Source organism: Trichosurus vulpecula, chromosome 8, assembly GCF_011100635.1.
Source record: "Trichosurus vulpecula isolate mTriVul1 chromosome 8, mTriVul1.pri, whole genome shotgun sequence".
In the NCBI taxonomy this organism is placed as follows: domain Eukaryota; kingdom Metazoa; phylum Chordata; class Mammalia; order Diprotodontia; family Phalangeridae; genus Trichosurus; species Trichosurus vulpecula.
In genome coordinates, this window is record NC_050580.1 from 187701969 (window position 1) to 187722105 (window position 20137).

A 20137-nucleotide genomic window follows, 5' to 3' on the forward strand; every position below is an offset into this window, starting at 1 on the left:
GTGGGTCTTGTTAGCCAAAATGTGACAAGGCCTTCAGAAAAGCATAGATTGTACAAAATATATTTAAAAACTGATGCATATTTCTCTTTCCCTCCCCCGCCCCCCTTCCCCTCTTCCCTCAAGACCCTTGGCCTAAGCTTTCTCTTTTTGTATTTGAATTAAAATAACATATATCAATTATGGAACATCGCCAAACAGTTAAAGACAAGTTACGAGATTAATTGGAAATGCACACCATTCCTTGGAGGTTTCAAGAGGAGCCTTTATTGATTCATATTTATATATTACAAGGAATAATGAAAGTCACATTCACCCTTTGTCCAAAGTAAACCCTGATCAAATCCACTCAAATTGCTCCACTAAACCTTCTGACTGTGCTGATAAGCCTGAAGGACATTGAAGAAGATGAGTCAGAACAAGCTGGCCTGTGGAAGAATGCAAGCCAGATATCTAAGGAGGCAGATACTGACTTTCAGAACTGCATTTTTTGCTCCCCAGTATCAACTGGGGAATCTGATATAAATATATGCCTCCTGGAGCTTTGGGTGGCTGGGTTACTATTTTGGAGATAGTCAGTTTTTACTTTCTTAAGACATCCTTCTTAGAAAGAGAGCACAGATGTGTGGTCTAGTTCTAGATACATAAAGGTCATTTTCTGCTGGGTTCTGGGGTTTATGGTATATTATAAAAGCTTCTGTGTCCTGCCCAGACCCTTCTGCACAATGAAAGAACTGATCTCAAAGCAGACACATGCACAATATCAAATGTAGCCTCCAACTTTGTGGTCAGTAAACAAGTAATAATCATGCTCAAAGACGTGTTAATGGTATTTGCTTTGAACTGCGATGCCAGTGGACTGGATGAACCAATCCATCTTCAAGTTTCAATCAGTGTGACTGAAGATGCTGGCGTCTCTCCAGCTCCAGCAGGAGCTAAGAGTTACAAGACATAGTGAATGGGTTGGCAGGAAATCTTTGAGAACTGAGAAGAAAAACATAGGTGCATGCCTTGGTAGGAAAGTTTATTTGCAGTCTCATAGCTTAATAAAAGGGCTGTGAATGAAGTGTTAAAACTTCTCGCCTAGCTTTGCACTTGTTAGTTCAAAGATGTCTGGACATTTCGGTAGAAGACAGAATAAAGGTAAATGAAAACAACAATGAAAGACTTCAGCACTTTGATCAGTGCTGTGGCCAATTGTCTTCCTCCAGATGATTGATAGTGAATCATGCTTCCCACTTCTCTGCTGAGAGGTGGTGGGCTAGAGGTGCAGAATGAAACATGCCTTGTCAGAATCGGCCTATATAGTGATTTATTTTGTTAATTGTACTTTGTTACAAGGGAAGATTCTATTTGGTGTTGCAAGGGGAGGGAAGGGAGTATTCATTGGGAAGTGACAGCAAGGTTTAAAAAAAGAATCAATAAAACAACTAAAAAATTAAAAGGCAAGACGGAATGCAATTAGTACAAATGTTTCTTTCTTTCCCAGGAAATCATAGCAGCTCTTGCTCTTCGAGCTATGGACTAAGCACTGAGCCAGCATGCCACGTGGATAATCTCTCTTTTGGGTAAATCAATCACAGGTACCAGGACCAGTGCAGGAACCGCGTCCATCTGTTCTTCCAGCAATGCCTGGAGTCCTAAAATGTGAATAAAAGGACTTATGAATTCTTCCAAACTTTATTTGTTTTTCATCTGTCGTTGTAAGTCAGGTTGCTTTTGGGGAAAAAGTCCATTGTACCTTACAAATATCTGAAAACATTCAACAAAACATAATGCTTAGTCCTGCAATATAGTTTGCAAAATGGCTCAAAAATCACTTGGACCAGACCTGACTTTAACTTTCCCCTCAAACCAACATCATTCTAAGGAGAAAAACTTTAAAAGTATTCTCATCTTCCATCCTACATAGTTTCCTTTGTCTCCCAATTTTCTGGTTTCTTTTCTGAGCTACAATGCTAACAAACCCAGCAATGAAAATAATCGTGCTTAGACAGAGAGAGATGAAATGGCCAGAGAAGTGCTGTTGACCACCACAACCACCATCACCAAATCCTGTCATGATTTAATACAGTAAGAAACAGTGGCCATTTATTTGCTCCAGTGGGGTGTATACTTGACTTTAATTTTAATAGCAAAACATACTTTGGGACTGCTGGCCCATGATGTCTGCATATTTTAGCCCAAGTGATAAAATACCAGAAAGAAAACAAAATACTTGTGATAATATCATCTAAGTTACAAGGACAATAAAAACTTCTCATATGGTAGAATTTCCTTTGTAAACTAGGAAACTCTTTTTGAAATTTAAAACTGACAAAGTTGCCACATTCGACTAATGACCTTTAGTTATAATTGGATAACTGAATTTTAAATTGTCAAGAAAATGGAACTGATGCTCAGAAACTTTGCCAAGAGTATAATTCTATGATATGCATTTGACAATCTGAAAAAGACCATTGCTTTCAAAATGAACCTGCTATTGAGTTATCCATGGGCAAAGGAAATGCTGAAATATTCTTTCTCTAAGTGACCTTTTCCCCCCCTTCCACACATATGTGATTTAAAATGGTTTGGCTATTCCTGCTGAATTCCTGACACATTTATTTTAAGTTGTCTTTAAGGCAATGTTTTCTCAGAGTATGTTTACACTTATCATATAGATTCTTATAACTATCCTCAGTAGAGTAATACAATTTAAGAATATAAGTGCAAATACCCACAATAGTATCTAAAACCAAATCCAATATGAAAATCTTTAAAATGTAAATTTCTTTATGTATTTAAGAAATGGTTGATGCAAGTAGATCTTCTAAGTGGGACACGTTTGTAATTTATAGGAATTAGAATATCTGTGGCTGTATAGATTAAGAAAACTAAATCATTTTTGAGTATTCCACATGGAAAACTATTGACATTGGAGGTGAATATTGACAGAAGTGCGTCTGAGATCAATATCCAACCTCCAGGGTCAAAGGACTTCATGTTTGGTGCAATAAACAACTTAGTTTAGGTATTACAGTGGTCCAGGAGAGTAATGACTATTAAGGGTCAGACAAGGTTTTCCATTATAAACTCTGATTTGGGGGGGGCTGTCCTAGTTTCCGAGTCTCTAAAGGAACCAGATAGTATGAGTTAGGCAAGAAGCTGGCTTGGAAACACAGCAAAAGGCATTAAAACCCAAGTTTTAAAATTAATGGCTTCAGCTGGTGTCTTCTTTTTCCTATCCTTCAGGTTCAAAACCCATCAATCCATCCCATTTTCATAGACCTTTATAGTAAATCTCTAAAATCCTTGACCAATAACAAAACCAGGAAAAATTTTGGGGAGATAAGAGAGTACAGATGGAAAGTTCTGAAAACAAAGTAAATCTCTTTTGAGTTTTTTAATGGCCTGAAAGCTTTACTTTGGAAAATTATATAGCACATGTAACTTAGTCATAAATTATAAAGACTGCTTATGAGGGCCCTGTGACATTAACAGAATGGTGTCTATCCTACCAGATATGCACTGTGATACTGGAAACACTCAGGACATTTTGCCACTGGTTTTGGACAGGAAAACTATACCCCTTGTGATGGTTCCTCAGAAATATTTTATCACGTTGGCCCACCAAAGGAATTATTTATTTTTTTGGAGGGGGAAATTTGAATTTTTAAGTAAATGAGAAGCAGTACTCAAATAATTGACTGAAATATTCTCTGCTGGATACATTTTAAATTAGAATTGGATAAAAAGATAATAAATATGTAGTTCACAGAGATACATATTGCTAGGCCTAGATTTTTAGCTGTGATTAATTTATTCTTCTTCTTCAAAAAAGTAATTAAATAGAGCTAATAGTAATTATAAAACAGATCCAAATTTATGAAGAATGGAATATTAGTGAGAAGTGGAGTGGGAAAGGCATTAATGAACACAGGATAATGCAGATGAAGCAGTAGCTCAAGGACATCCAACTTATACCTCGGGGATAGGAACCTCTACGGACAAAACTTGATTTTCCAAGTCCTTACCAAGAAGCAAATGCTCTGCACTCTCCTGACCTCTCTGCTTGGCTTCAGGATGTACAGATAGATTCAAACAGAAGTAGGCATTGATCAGGTAAGGAAGAAGAGAGGCACTTTCAGTTTCCATTACATTAAACAAAATACTCATTAGCATTTGGCATTTTCCCAAGCAGACGCAATCTGGGTGCCCACTGAGGGTTAACTACAAAGTTAGGAAGTGTAGGAAGACCTTCTTGACATCATCTATGGACAGCTAAGAGACAAGTAAAGCTACATTGAGAATAAGAAGACGAGTTACTGGAAATAAAAATACATATAGGCAATCAGCCATAAACCAGCAAAACACACACCTTTATGTTTAGAATAGATTAAATGTGCATAGTGCTGGAATATGATAATTTGGCCCGAGAAGAGTAAAATGAAGAATATTCTTAGACATATATTTGGAACCTCAGGCAAAACAAAGTAAAACATTTTCCCCCAAAATGATCTGCTGCTTGAATGTTCATCTTTATGAGGACAAAGATTATGTCTATTTGGACATTGTGGTTGAGAGAGTCAATCCAACCGAAAATTATTGTCAATAGCACAGATTGTTGTATTGTTGATGGAACAGACTAGGAATGCCTATGATCAGAAATCTCGAACATCCACTAAGTTGGGACAGGAAATCTGGGATGGTATGAGTAGGGAGCATGGCATGGGTAGTCAGGGAGCTGAGTGACTCCAGGAACAATACAGATCCAGTGAAGGGCATGGAGAGAGATCGAGAGAGAGAGAGAGAGAGAGAGAGAGAGAGAGAGAGAGTGTGTGCGTGTGCGCATGCGCCCCAGTAGGTAGGAAGAACGCTATTTTGGAGCATCTGGTATTTGAGAAATCTTTTTTTGCTCTACTGGCAAAACGAACCAACGTTAAAAAATCATTCCTCTTACTTGATTTCTTGCAAGAAAATCTTTTCATGCCTGCACTTGTTTTAATAAGTTTTCACTTTGGCTAACAACCCAATCTACCAGGAAGTCTTAGGGATAAACTGTGAAGTAAGTAAGCACTCTCCTTTTTTCTCTGTAGGGATACTCTCCTGATGAGGATTCTTATAAGGCCTTTCCATTCAAGAGAGTCGGTAAAGAGAAAGAACGTATGCTTAATAACATGAAAAATAAAAAGCGCTTTGAGGTTGCAACAATACTATTCTTCCACTTTTTAACTCAAAGATGCCATTCGATCAGTACTTAACACAGATCTGAAAATCCCAGAGCTAATAAAGCTTCCTGGAGACAGCCGGATGGATCTGACAAGCAGCATGTAGTAGAAAGCCTCATAGGGGATAAGGTTCCTAACAGTGAACTAAGAGTTCCAGTCCCCAAAGAGGTGCCCCTGGTGTGCAGAGCACTTAACCCTTCGACCAGTACCAACATGACTATTCACAAATTATTGATGTCCCTAAATCCCTGGCAGATTGCAGACAGTTTGTGTATCCCTTGAAGCCCCAGCATATGGCCACTAATGGGATGGATTAAAAAAAATACATACACACATTCAGCCTTTGCCACATGAATGTAAAGCCACTGAAATGGTAGAAGGTGATTGAACTGGACTGAACACTGTTAAATACATGATTAGCCCCTTGTTATGGATTATTTCCATTGATCTATATCTGGTTTCTCAGTACAGTTTAATTAAAGCTGTCTGGAACAAGACTGTTCTCTAAATGATCAGGCCCTGCAATGAAATGGTGAAACATGAGGAGGCTTGAGGCCTTTTCTTAAAGCACCCAAGGACTGTCTGTGGTTAACAACAGTGGCAGGGAAGATATTCATTTTAGAAAATTAGCTGGTTATACTGCTGGCTATTAGACTTCTCTGCCAGATAAATCAATGCTTTCCCCTGTTTCATCCTGGGATATTAAGAAACTGATTTAGGCCAACACTAGGCCCTAAGGATGAAATCTAGGTTTTGTGTGAGTTCTTCTGGCCCAGAATCGACATAGAACACATCAAAGTGTGTTTAGTTATTTATTTGGAAAACACAGACAAAATATATCCAATCTTTCTTAAAATAAATGTAGTCACGTAGAAGGCAGGGACCTTATCTGCCTAACTGTTTTATAGCCTTTGGTACAGCAGCATGGCAGGCGAGCATTTAATAAATGTTTCCTCAATCACTTAACAATGAACAATTAAGTATCAGCTAAAGGAGCTAATGGCCATCCGGGGTACAAAATAGGCCTAAGACATGGCCCCTGCATGTGAGGAGCTTACAATTTCTGTGTGCTGGCTCTCTATGAAGGGACTGCCTGCTTTTCAGCAGCATGATATTTTCTTTATTATGATTAAACTTTAAATGTGATGTGAAGAAGGGATGTAAAGTGACATAACACTTGGTATTCCTATCCTTCAGGAATAAATGATCTAACATATTTATAACATGATAATAATAATGCTTAGATGTGCATAGCATTTTTTTTGGTTTCCCAAGTATTTTTATCTACAATTTCCATATTTGATCCCCAAAATAGCCCTGTGTTATGGGTTACTCAATTATCTGCCCCAGTTTACAGATGAGGAAATGGAGATTCAGATCACACAACTAGCAAGTCACTGAGCAAGCACTTAGATTGAGGACTTCTAATACTAACTCTAGGACATATCTCACTAACATGAATGAATGCTGAAGAGACCGTACCCCCAACACTTCCAAAGTAGGGCGCTCCTTCAACTATGTGAAATAGTTTAGTCACAGTACCTAGAAGAAATAAGGTCAAGCCTAAATGCAAAGTTGTGGGAAAGTAGGACAAAGAAGGAGCATGATGTGGTGGGTGGAGGGTGGGCCTTGGAGTCAGACAGGGCTGAGATCGAGTCCTGCCTCTGAAACAGACTAGCTGTGGGGTCCCAGCTTCGGTGATCTAATTGTCTCTATAGTCTCACAACCATCATTCTAGTTCAGGCCGTTATTACCTCTTGCCTGGACTATGGTAATAACTTCCCAACTGGAATCCCTGCCTCGGTTATTTCCCACTCTGATCCAACCTCCACCTTGCTGTCAAAGTGATTTTTCCAAAGCGCAGGTCTGACCATGTGTTTCTCCCACTCAATAAACTACATATGCTCTTGAACGCCTTTAGGATCAAATCCAAGCTCCTTCACAACCTGGACCCAGTCTATCTTTCTAGCCTTGTTATACCTTACTACACCCATACTGGTCAAAACTGGCTTTTTGGCCATTCCCCATTCAGGCCACTCCATTTTCTATTCTTCTGCCTTTGGACTGGCTTCTTCCAAACTTGGAAGGCAATGCCCCCTCCTCCCTAACTCTTATAGTTTCTTGTTTCCTTAAATGCTCTGCTCAAACACTACCTTGTCTGTGTCTCCGTTCCTGATCCTTCTAATAGTCAGTGCCCTCTCTTTGACAAATTAACCTTGTATTTATGTTGTATATGCTCATTTCTGTACACACACATACACACACACGTACATTTTGTACGTGCCACGCACATATATTTATGTACCTATTATGTCCTCTGGCAGAATGTAAGCTTTTGGAGGGTAGGGATTATTTTCTTTCTGTCTCTGTATTCCCAGAGCCTGGCACAATGCCTGACATGAAACAGGCACTTAAGTGCTTGTGGATTGACTGATCATGAACAAGCTACTCAGCCTTTCAGTATCTCATGCAACTCTAAGATTATAAATTATAGATAAGTTGTTGATCTGCATTGGTGGGATGAGTCTCCCAAACTAAGGAAATCATAAATCAGGACCCTCCACTGCCCCTCCCTGCCAAAAATGGAAAACAAGTTAAAGAGAGGAAGTCAATCAACAAATATCTATTGATTGCCTACTGTCTGTCCAGAATCATGCTGAAGATCATGGGGAAGAGAAGAATAAAAAATGGCCATTGTTCTTGAGAAGTTTACAGTGTGGTTGGGGGAACTGAAACTTGAGAATATGTTAAATAAGTGGATATGAGAATTTTAACAATAAGATACATAATTTGGTGCCAGATTTATGGTATAGACTCCAACGATTAAGGAAGTTTGCCTAGACTTATTGAAGGCCTTGAGCTGGACTCTGATCAGAGGCAAGGAGGTGAGATTGGGCATTGGGTGCCAGGTTGTATATGGGGGAAACTATAAAACTATGCAGATTGAAGTCAATGGCTGCTGTCGGGAACTAGTGGAAAATACGGCAAGCTTTGGACAGGCAAAGCCCTAACAGATTAGGATGTGGCGATTACTAACCAGGGAAAGTTTCATATAGTGTCAGTAGGGAGCGATTACTAACCAGGGAAAGTTTCATATAGTGTCAGTAGGGAGCCACTGTAGGTTTTTGGGTAGGAGAATAAGAGGATGAGCCAGTGTTTTTTGGGAAACTAAGCAGCAGATCATCAGTAAACTAGCAGATCCATAAGGCTGGGAAGCTCACCTTTGTCTCTGCATTCTTAGCTCTTAGCACAGTGTCTTGCACATAGATCATTTAGTCAGTCAATAAACATTTATTAAGTCTTTACTATGTACCAGGCTCTGTGCTAAGGGCTGGGATACAAAAAGAGGTAAAAGGCAGTCCCTGATCTCAACAAGCTCACATTCTAATAGGGGAGACAACAATATTCTCTATTTTTACAGAGAGATTAAGTAGGAAAGAATTATAAGGTATGTGAGCCAGCTGTATACAGGATAAATTAAAAGAGACATTAGAGTTAAGGAAGTGGGAAAGGCTTCCTGTAGAAAAGAGGTATCAAATATGTAACCTGAGGGGTGCATGCAGCCCACAACACTCCATGCCAGCACCAGATGACAATGGAATTGGGAAATAGTTAACAAAACAAATAGAAATATAATACAACAGAGATAATATGCCATTATCTAGCCTGCAGGGATGCTTCTATGATGATTAGCAGCCCCTGGTTTCTACTTTTTGGACACCACTTTTGCAGAAGATGGGATTTCGGAAGCCAGGGAAGTCAGTAGGCGGAGATGAGGAGGTGGAACATTCCAGGCAAGGAGGACAGCCAGAGAAAATGTCCCGAGCCAAGGGATGGAGTGTCTTATTCCTGTAACCGCAAGGAGGACAGTGTCACTATGCTAGGTCTAAGAACACGGTGTAGGAAGTAAGGCGCAAAAAGACTGGAAAGGTAGTTGGGGGCTACGTTATGAAGGGCTTTGAATGCCAAGCAGAGTATACTGTATTTGATCCTGAAAGTGATAGTGAGCCATTGCAGTTTAGTGAGCAGGGCGGTGACATAGGGACGGAGAACAGAGACTGGACTTGTGATTTCATTGGCCTAAGGAACTCCTAGATGAGAAACTTGTATCACCTTCTCTATAATTTACAGTTTTAGAGAATTGCCTGGGCTCTGAGAGGTTAAGTGACTTGTTGGGGTTGGGCACTCAGTGTGTGTGTGTATGTGTGTGGGGAAGCTTGAACCTAGGAGTTTCTGTTTCTGAGGCTGGTATTCTCTTCGCTATGCTATGCTGCCTCTCACCTAGCACATTGAGTAAGTGCTTAATAAATGCTTAATTGAGCTAATTTGGCAAGTCTGTGTATGATGGGTTATGGGAAGTGAGAGGGGAGGAAGGCGAGTGAGACTAGAGTCAGAGGAGGCAGACTGTCACAGTGATACAGGCAGAAGGTGATGATGGAAAGAACTGGGTTTGAACCTAAGACACCCTCTGGGGGAGAAACTGAGGGATGTGGGAGGGGACTTTACTCAGAGCACTAAGAAGATGGATGGTATGCTGTCTGGAAAGATTACCCTAGGCTTAGAAAGAATGGCAATACTAACAAAAAAAGAAGAGGTCTGGGAGGGCTAGGAAATGGATGGGTATGGGAATTTGGGGAAAATGGTGCACTCTATTTTGTTCATGTTGGGTTTGAGGTGGTGAACTGATATTCAACTGGTGATACCCTGTGGGTACTTGCCAATGTGGAAGCAGAATGTGGGTAACAGTTCAGGACTATAAATGTATATTCAAGAGGCATCTGCAAGGGGTGATGGTTGAAACTGTACAAGTGGATGAGCTTTCCAACGGGGTGTCTATGACACTGCTATTGGTCCTTTTAAGGGCTGCTTCTGTTCAGCGGCATCATTATAATGACACTGGGATAGCTGGTAAAATCGTTAATGGGTCGGTTCAGTCTTTTGAATTTATTTATAAGGCTCCTCATTGGGTTAAGCCCAAGTTTTTCAGAGACAGAAACAAGGGCATCATCATCCACAGCTTCCAAATTATCCATACACTTTCAATCGGTTTTATTTTTATGAACTGAGTGAGCTTAAGAGCCTGTTCCAGAAACATTTTTATGAGTAGTTAATACCATCCTAAACAAAATTAAGTCTATTTTATAATCATATTCATTTATACAATTCAAAGTTTAAGAGATACTTCTTCTTCAATGCCTATCTATTACATCTCTTTCCACGTATTTATACTCCAAACTTCTCAGATAATCCATAAACTATGATCTGAGGATGGTGTTTTATCAGGGTATTCAATGTTGTGTCCTGGAAGGGAATGTGTGATCTTTGAAGAGACAAATTATCAGCTTTTTTTTCTTTTTAGTTCCTTTGCATAGTTGCTATATTTATGGATTTTTCTTTAGCCCTTACAAAAATCCTGCTGCACAGCTAACCATAAATTAGATTTACACAGCATATAAATCTTATTTAACAAGGACTCTCTAGCCTTTCACCTAGTGCCCTACGTGTGGCTGGCATAATGATACAATTTTTGAGACTAAAACGCTCAAATTCTGCTGAAAATACTTATTAATGAGTGCAACTACGCCGGAATAGTCTACTGAATATTCAAGAAAGTTAACTAACATTAGTTTAAGGCAGAGGGAATGGGCTGAACTTGTCACCTTTTGACCACAGAGAGAGCAACCCGGCTGAGAGGTGAAATATTTGCGTAGTCCTCAAGTATGATAAAATGCAGACCTTGTGAAACTCCCTCATACACTGCACCTCTTCGTGACCTCAACCCTGACTCTTTAGAATATTTTTTTTCCTTGAGGGTTAAATGGTTCGAGAGCTCCTTTATTGGCTGTGTTTGGAGCCTCTCCTGAAAAGAGGCTTTTAATAAGCCTGAATTGGGATGAATTATGAAGCAAGGTTTCTGACTACATTCTGAGACAAATCAGCTAGAGCTTGACAACACGTATAATGTCCAGCCCACTGCCATATGTTTCGCCATGACAAATATGCTTTTTTTTCATCTTTGTGGCTCTGTTTCAGACTTTTTCTGGGGCACCTGCTTGATTTGAGATGATATTGGCTGGTTGATCTTGATCCATTGGTGGGTTAACAGAATTTTTCCGTCTTCTTCTCTAGAAAAATGGTCCATAAGGAAATTAAGCTAGAAGAGTTGAAAGTCACACATGAATTCATGTGTAGGTGTGCTGAAGTCCTAAATAATCCTCCTGTGTGAAAAGCACAATATCAATTCAACTCTGGTTCATTGGTTCATCCACTTTGCTTCTCAGCAGCTCTCTACCAGGAGAGGCCTCCTGTAGCCAACACATTTGCAGATGATGCAACTATAGGGACAACTTCATACTATTTTAACAATGATTTTCAGTGTGGTTTGAAAATGACTCTAGTTTTCTGCTTTGTTTAAACAGCTGTGGTGGATATGAATAAAATGAATCGTATGTTTTCTGCATTTCTTTTATGATCAGTTTAGACATAGCCATAATAGCTAAAGGATTTTTATTTAAGAATAAATCACTTTAGACCCTTTGGAACTACACAATATATATGGAAGAAAACAGAATATCATACCATCTTAAACCACAAGACAAAAGAAGACCAAGTAATTTTCCCTGTAAATTCCAAACCCAAAGTTTTCCCCTCCTCTCCCTCCCCAAAACACACTCAAGTCAGAACTTCATCTTCATACATATAGATGACATATATACATACACAGAGTATATATGGCAGGGCAGAGGATGGTATAGTAGAAATGTTACTTGCTGCGAACTTAGATGATATGGGTTCAAACCTCAGCTCTGCCATTTAATGTTTGTGTTACTTTAGGCAAGTCTCTTAACCACTTAGACTTAGTTTCCTCATCCGTAAAATTAAGTGGTTGGAAAAAATGATCTGTAACATTCCCCCTAAATCTGTATTTATGATAACATTGGTGTATGTGTCTATCTTTACACAAATTTCTTATACCCAAAGTGTAATATTTCTTCTGAGTAACGAGTTTGTTGGAAAAAAAATCAATTACAAAAAACAACCACCTTTTTCATTATCATTCTGACTAGACTAAGCCTCTTTAGTGTGCGGACTAGATTATTTTTCACATTTGCAGTTCCAGCTTCCTAGTACAGTGTCATTACATAAAGTAGGTGCTTTATAAGTGTTGAATTAAATTTGTTTGCTAAAAACATTTCAGAAGTTACAGTGGAAAGAGTGACAGAGTCAGATGACTTGGATTTGAATTCTGGATCTTATCTTTGTTAGGAATGGAATCTTGGACAAGTGTCTTTACCTCCCTGGGCCTCAGTTTTCTCATCTGTAAAATGAGGGAGTTAGGCAAGATGACCTCTGAGGTCTTTTTCAGTTTTGGCTGACTTCTGATTTTTAAATGCAATAGATTGTCTTGTCTAAAGACAGAAAAATAACTTCACTGAAGTTATTAAACACATAATTATTATTTTAGATGATTTCTATTGACCCAAACTCTATTCTGTCAGTACAGATTTATTAGGAATGGGGGCTAAATGTTTTATCACCTTTCCTCCATAGGTCACTTTCAGATATGGCACTTAGTTGGTCGGCACTTAAGAATAATTTCTAGGATGGTTGATGTGAAATATATTGGCATTCCCAGTGCCATGGTAAGTTCATGTCATTATCCTTTGCACTGGCTACTCTCAGTCCTCTGTCTGAGTAGTTGAAGAATTTACATTTGGAAAAGACCTCAGCGATTCAGCTCCATCATTTTTAGAGATGAAGCAGCTGAAGCCTAGAGAGGTGTAGTATCTAGTATAGGGACACATGGGAAGAACCCATGTCTTCCAACTCTGAATCTGGTATATTTTGAGCTACATTCTACTCCTTCTCGTCACTAACAGTCCTTGTTATTATAATTATGTATACACATAATACACCCTTTGGAAAGCAGCCGTAGTTGTTAAGTCCTGTTGTTTCTAGTTATAGCAGAGTATCAGCATCTATATGGCATTTCCATTTAAACTTTCACAAGTTATTATGCCTCTTTCCTTGGGTATCAGTATGGATACTTCATTCTCTCAAACTGTGGAAGCATTTCTTTTGCCCACATCTATAGCCATTTTCCTTTGGTTTGTCATCTAGGAGTCTTCCCTGGTAGATGTTTTTATTTTGTTCAATTAATGTTTAAAAAAAAAAGTTACACCGATGTTACCACATAATCATCCCTTCAGAAGTTTCCTTCTGAACAAGTACGTAACCATCGTAAAACATAATTTTGTTGCTGTTGTTTGGTTATTTCAGCTGTGTCCAACTCTTCATGGCCCCATTTAGGGTTTTCTTGGCAAAGATACTGGAGTGGTTTGCCATTTCCTTCTCCAGCTCATTTTACAGATGAGGAAACTGAAGCACACAGCGTGAAGTGACTTGCCCAGGGTCACACACCTAGTAAGTCTCTGCGGCCACATTTGAACCCAGGATGATGAGTCTTCCAGGTCAGGCACTCTATCTACTTCATCACCTGGAAGCCCAGCAAAACATGATTGGTAAAATAAATTCAAACACATATGTATACTTGATGTTATCATCCCTTCTGGTTAGATAAAAAGGTAAGTCCTCCATTGGCAAAGCAAAGTAGATGACTGAAACAATTAGGTCAACGAGATAAAAACTAACAACCAAAAAAATCCTAACAAGCCAACAACTTCTACATAAATGGCTGATATTATCATCCCCAAACCTCTGCTTTGGCCAGTTAGTTGACTAGGAAGATTCATCAAAGAGACGCCCATGCTGGGTGGGTATTTTTCATGGAAGGCATGTATATATAACCCTCGGTTTCCTGTATTATACTCATCACTGAAATACGTGGGTCTAAGTTTCAAACCATACATATATTTCCTACAATCCTGAATGCAGCCACTTTGCAGGGAAGAACATAACAAATTCTACGTGGCAGGGTAGGTCAGGGAATAAAGGAGCATTGAAAGCAAAGAAGATTTAGACTTCTTGAGCAATCCAATGCTTGTGCTCAGCAGCCTAATGTGTGACCTCCCACAGGATCATCTGTGCTTTGAAACCATTTTGAGGCAGACAAGTGAAATATAGAAAAACTTTAAAATTAAAGGGTAAAAAATTTCAGGCAGAGCTCCATTTTAACACACATAACAAGAGACCTGCTCATGACCCAGTGGAAGACTGACTTTAGCATTTTATTGAAGTGGAGAAGAAATAGATTTTGTAGATAACTGAATACATTCACATCCATATTTATGTCCACATATATATGATTTTTAAAAGGGTAAGATATATTTGAATAAAACCAGAGCACAACTTTCCCTGCTGCCTCTCCTTGTCCCCCTCCTCCTCCACACCTACCTCACTCCCCCCATTATAGGTGATAATACCAACAACAACAAAATAAACCAATGACAACCCCCCCAAAAACCTAAAAATAAAGCCAAATATAAACTTTACTTTGGGAGAGATCATACAATTTCAATGGTTACCTCTCACGCTTTGTTTTGCAGATACAGGACTAGCCTTGATGCTTAGAAGGCTTGTGTTCAAGTTAGTCGCGTGACCCTGGGCAAGTCAATTAACTTTTGAGTTCTCTAAGTAACTCTGTAAGACTAGAAGCAGCAAAGAAAGTGCCAACCTGCATTGGTAGAGGGAGCTTCCTCACCAAGGGCTTCCTTCCCTATTTCACCAAAATCACAGGTCTTGTCCCTCTTCCTTATGTGGGGATAATATGCATTTCATTCACGCTTACTGAAATTCCCTTAAGAGACCTCTTAAACTTAAAACTCCAAACTTTCCTTTTGCTTTTATGCTCATTTCTGCTAAACAGGTAAGATGGCACTACCCAAACTTCATTTTTCCCCCCTCCACACTGGCCAGTTCTACATAATTAGTAAATAAATAAAAAGCACGCTGCCTACACAGGGTCTCATTCCAAAGGCAGGCTGGAAGATTTACAATATGCGAAACCAGGCAAAAACTCTGTGGTAATCAGCACAATACATTTTACACTCCATCATAATCAGTTTTTCTGCCTTCATGTCGATAAAACTTTCCCCCCTTTTTACAGTGGTTTACAACTTAAATAATTTAATACAACAGTTGTTATATTTTTATTGCAAGCTTATAAAACTGGTACCATAAGTCTTTTCTCTGCAATATATTACCAAAAAGTGACACAAGAGAAGGGGAACGGATGATTACTAAAACTGTAATTCAATCTTCCAAGTTCTGGAGATGTCATAAAAACTGCTCCTGCTTCACTTGCATATGGCAGATACCATCAGGAATCCTCAAATGAACGATTTCTTGGCATTCAATCTCTCCTTAGGCATTATTTTATACACAATAAAAACAAAGGAAGGACTTCATACTTCAAATACAATTGTGATTCAATCCCAATAGCTCTTCTTTAAGGAAAAAAAAAAGTGTTTTTTTTTTTTGAGGTTTCACCTCAGAATTAATTTTGTTGTTGATGTCTATTGGGCTGAATCAAGTGACTTTATTCTTATTTAAATCAAAATGCAGAAAATGGAAACTAGGAAAAAAAAAGAAACGGAAAAAGGGACATTTAGGGCAGTGTTATGGTCACTGAAATGCAATGTGGGAAAATATTTTAGCATCTTGCAACTAATAGTAGTTAATAATAATGATAATAGCTAGCATTCATATGGTGCCTGCTGTGTGTTGGTACTATGCTAAGTGCTTTACAAATATTATCTCATTTAATTCTTACAACAACCCTGTGAGGTAGGTGCTATTATTATACCCATTTTACAGCTGAGGAAACTGACGCAAACAGAGGGTAAGTGTCTGAGGCTGGATTTGAACTCAGCTCTTCCTGACTCCAGGTCTAGTGCTCTAGTCACTGCACTACCCAGCTCAATAAATGATTATGAAATTGAACACAGTGACAATTTAGATGGAAGAAGTAAGGGTGCTGTTAATGGTGCTGGGGCAAACGTCCACTGCTCATGGCTTAATTGGCTATTATTTGAGGGCTGCTTTTTCATGGTGTGGTTTATATGTTTGTCACGGGGCAGAGTATTCTTTTCAGTACAGTCCGAGTGTGCCTATGAGTGGAAAGGCTCATGGACTCACAAAAGAGACTCTGAAAATGGTAATAATTACACTATATTCCATGGTGGTATGTCATGAAAAGAAGATGTAAACGTCTTAGATGAAAAATCAATTTCTTTGTTCATTTATTCATTTTCAGCAGATTTAGTCAAATTGACACCAACCTTACTTCAAAATACAGAGATTCCCAGTGGCCTAAACATCCTCTTTGTGTTGCTTTCAATGGATCCACTTATGACAATTAGCATTGAGTTTAAGGTCTATTATTGGTCTATTAAAACTGTCACTTTGCTCTGTACCAAAATCAAACAGCGACACACACACACACACACACACACACACACACAATTCAGGGTCCATATTCCCAGGGTGAGATCAAATTAGCTTTTTTAAAGGGAGGTAGAGGGGTTGAACTTTTGTGCTGAGGTTGTAGAGGGGACCAACATATTGCATTGGAAAGTGAAATTTCCTATTTATGCCCCCAGCTTGAGAGAATGCAGGCATCTCCAAGTGAGTTTCTGCAGACCAGCTCTCAGCCACATCAGCCCTCACTTAGACTCAGTAAACTCCATTGGGGGTGAAAGGTTACAGACCCTGGGTGAGTGGCTTTTCATTCTTGCCACAACAGAGGCTACTAATCACACAACATTAGGATGAATTATGGTGATTATGGCAGAGATTAAACAATAACAATCCTATAACCACAGCTGGGATGATAGGGGTGAAAAAGCGAGGTTTCAAAAGGTCCTGTAGTAATGGGTTTAATTTGAATTCTGGAAACCTTCTCTGAAAGGACCTTTGTACCACCCCACAGTGGCTTTTACACAGTCTAGAGGCAGACTGACCAAAATCTGTTGTAACAATTTCCACTGATGGGAAGCCAATAACACAATGAAGTCCAACATGGCATAGGCCCCTAGTAGATGAAGGGGTAAAGGTTTTACACCAAAGCAATGCACAGTCATTTATAGGCATTAAGGGTATATTGTACACGTAACACACATTTCTTCATTTGTCAACAGGAATGACTTGGGTCCTAGGCACTGAGTATACAGAACTGTTACTGTCTTGGTTATTTACTCTCTGGTTTTCAGGTAAATCGTTTGCTATCATCTTGTTCTCCCAAATTTGTCAGGATAAGAAAGACTTGACAGAGTCCTCCACTGTGCCACAATGCTCTGTAGACTAAGATTTTTTATTTTATTTTTTTAAATCAAGTGGAACGAAGTGTTTGAGGGCCAAAAATCTCTGGTCAGTCAACAAGCACTTATTAAGGGCCAGGCCCTGTGTGAGGTGCTGGGGATAGAGCGAAAGGGGAAATACAGTTGCTGCTTTCAAGGAGCTCACAGTCTAATGGGGGCAACATGAAAATAACTATAAATCAGATACAGACAGGATAAACTTGGAATAATCAATAGAAGAAAAGCCTTAGCGTTAAGGGGGAAACTGGAGGAGATAACCCATCTTCAGGTCTAACGTGAGTGAAGACCTCAGGCTCTTTTGGAAATCCTTACTAAGCCCAACTGCTGTGAGATAATCTGAGACTACACTACACAGAAGGAAGGAGAGTTCATGAAAAACTCCAGAATTTTAGCATATGTATAGACCAAAGGTAGCTGTTCAAATTGTACTTAGAAGCCAAAAAGTGGTCCAAGGTGCCTTGGACAACATAAAAGAGCTGATGTATATATATACTCTGTGCAAATAACACCATAAAGGAAATGTCTCTTAAAGTCCAACTGAGGCTCCCAGGTCATTTTTTTCTCTCTTAAAATATGATGTAGTAACCCAATGTGGAGGTAATGGAGGTGATAAAAATCCATGGCCAGGGCTGAATCACAAAGAGAAATAGGGTCCAAATTTAGAGCTGGAGGGGACCTTTGGGGTCATATAGTCAAACCACTTCATTTTACAGATGAGGGAACTGAAGTCTAGAGAGGTTAATAGTCTTCTCTAAGGTCACATAGCCAGTAAATAAATGGCAGAGTCAAGATCTGAACACAGGTCTTTTGACTCCACATTCAGCATTGTATCTACCACATTGGGTGGACTCATTACAACCGGCCTGCTCATTTAAAAACATGCCAATAAACAACCACTACCTGAAAATCCAGAGGTGAGAATGAAGTGCTTCTAAAATCTGGTCTTCATTTCTATCAATCACGAGTGGAAATATTGTTCCATTTAGTGTCTGGTGATGGGTCAGGTTCACTGTTATCACAGCGCTCTTTCTGGTTTGGGTGTTGGTTCAGTGAGGAAAGTGGGTTAAATTAAAAATAAAAGGTGATCAATAATAGAACGTTTTTTTCTTGCTGCTAAAGCAATGGGTACTTGGAACTTTAGTAAACACTCAGGGAAAGAGCTAGTTATATTCAACAATCTCTGTTTAGTTCCATTAGCACTAAAATTAACAGGTACATTGCCCTGAGTTGGGGAAAAAATGGAAGCTCCTCTAATTTAAAAAATATTCTTAGGAAACAAACTGAAACATTCAGCTCTGTGATTATTGGCTCTTCGTGGGACCACAGCTGCAGGAATCAATATGCTGTACTGGGTCTGTAAATGTGCCTCTTAATAAGTTAATAAAACCATGATCTCCACATAGTCTTTCCATCAAACTTTCAGCAAAAAAATGAGAATATTAAATGCACTAGGATAGGGAAGATCTGCTCCATTTGCTCTGCAATGATAATCTTTTACAAAAGAGGATTTTTATTATTAATTCTTTGCCTTCTGGGGATATTATAATTTCCTGGAATGTAAAAATGCCTTAAGCACAGCAATTTGCTGAGCTAGACTGAATCTCAAAATGTTTCAAATGAGCTGATAAACAACTGCATAATTAGCCATTATTAGATCAAGACTGTACAGTCTTGATAGCCAGATGAATAAACCAATGGATAGGCAAATTGTGGATATAGTTTTTAAAACTAAGAGCCTATGTTATATTTTGACATGCTTCGTGACTTTTCTTCCAAAGAATTAAAAACCACACTTCACATTTTTTCCTTAGAAATGTAGATTATTCTATCAACTAAATCCTTAGAGTCTTAATCATTAAACACATACTTCCGTGTATGAATAATGAGGAGTTTGTGGGCTGAATATAACTCATGCTCTAAAAATGAATAAACTGTAAGATTTTTCTTTTCAATTAAAGTTGCCTTGAATCCATTGCTTACATGGGTAATGTTAATCCATCCCTCTTTGAACTTTGGTTCAGGTCGACTGTACTGATTATGAAAACAAAAGACCTCTCATGATTATGCAGGAAAAGAAAATCTATAGATATGTATGTACATACATACACACACACACATACACAGAATAAACCACCCACAGAAATGACATATTCAAGCTGCTAACATCCAGTTCAAATTGTATCAGTCTTACAGTTAAATCTCCCTTTCCTCTCATTTTTTAGAGGGTTGACAAGATCATAAAATTTGGCTCTGGGCTGGAATTTGTCATGCACAGTTTCGGCTTGGGAGTATTTAAAATTTTTTTTTAAAAAAATTAAAATCAGCTCTGCAGTTTTGGAGGTTCAAATAAAAGAACAGTTCTCAGGTTGAAAAACTTTCTGAACTGGTTTAACTTAAAACAACAAAATGCAGTTAATAATCTGAAATTGGAGCCACATCTATAGAAAGAACAAGAAAAATGACAGCAGTCATGATGATCTCTAGAAATGGGATAGTTAACCATTGTTGCTGAAGGGTTTAGATGTTCTCCTCCCAGGGTTGTTAGGAGGATCAAGTGAGGTACTTGTAAAGTGCTTAGAACTGAGCCTGGCATATAGTAGGTGTTTAAAAAAGATCTGTTTCCTTCTTCCCTAATAAATACTTGTTGAATGA

The 20137-nt window shown here is 38.8% G+C and overlaps 1 protein-coding gene across 2 annotated transcripts in view; it reads right to left on the minus strand.

Moving 5' to 3' along the window:
- Positions 1-241: 241 nt before the first annotated feature.
- The window catches only part of DPH6 (diphthamine biosynthesis 6), a 475806-nt gene continuing 455910 nt past the window's right edge, over positions 242-20137 (minus strand). For both annotated transcript variants that reach the window (XM_036736795.1, XM_036736794.1), the window contains exon 15: positions 242-1637. In XM_036736795.1, the coding sequence (XP_036592690.1) occupies positions 1522-1637 (116 nt within the window). In that variant the 3' untranslated portion in view covers positions 242-1521. The remainder of the gene's footprint in view (positions 1638-20137) is intronic.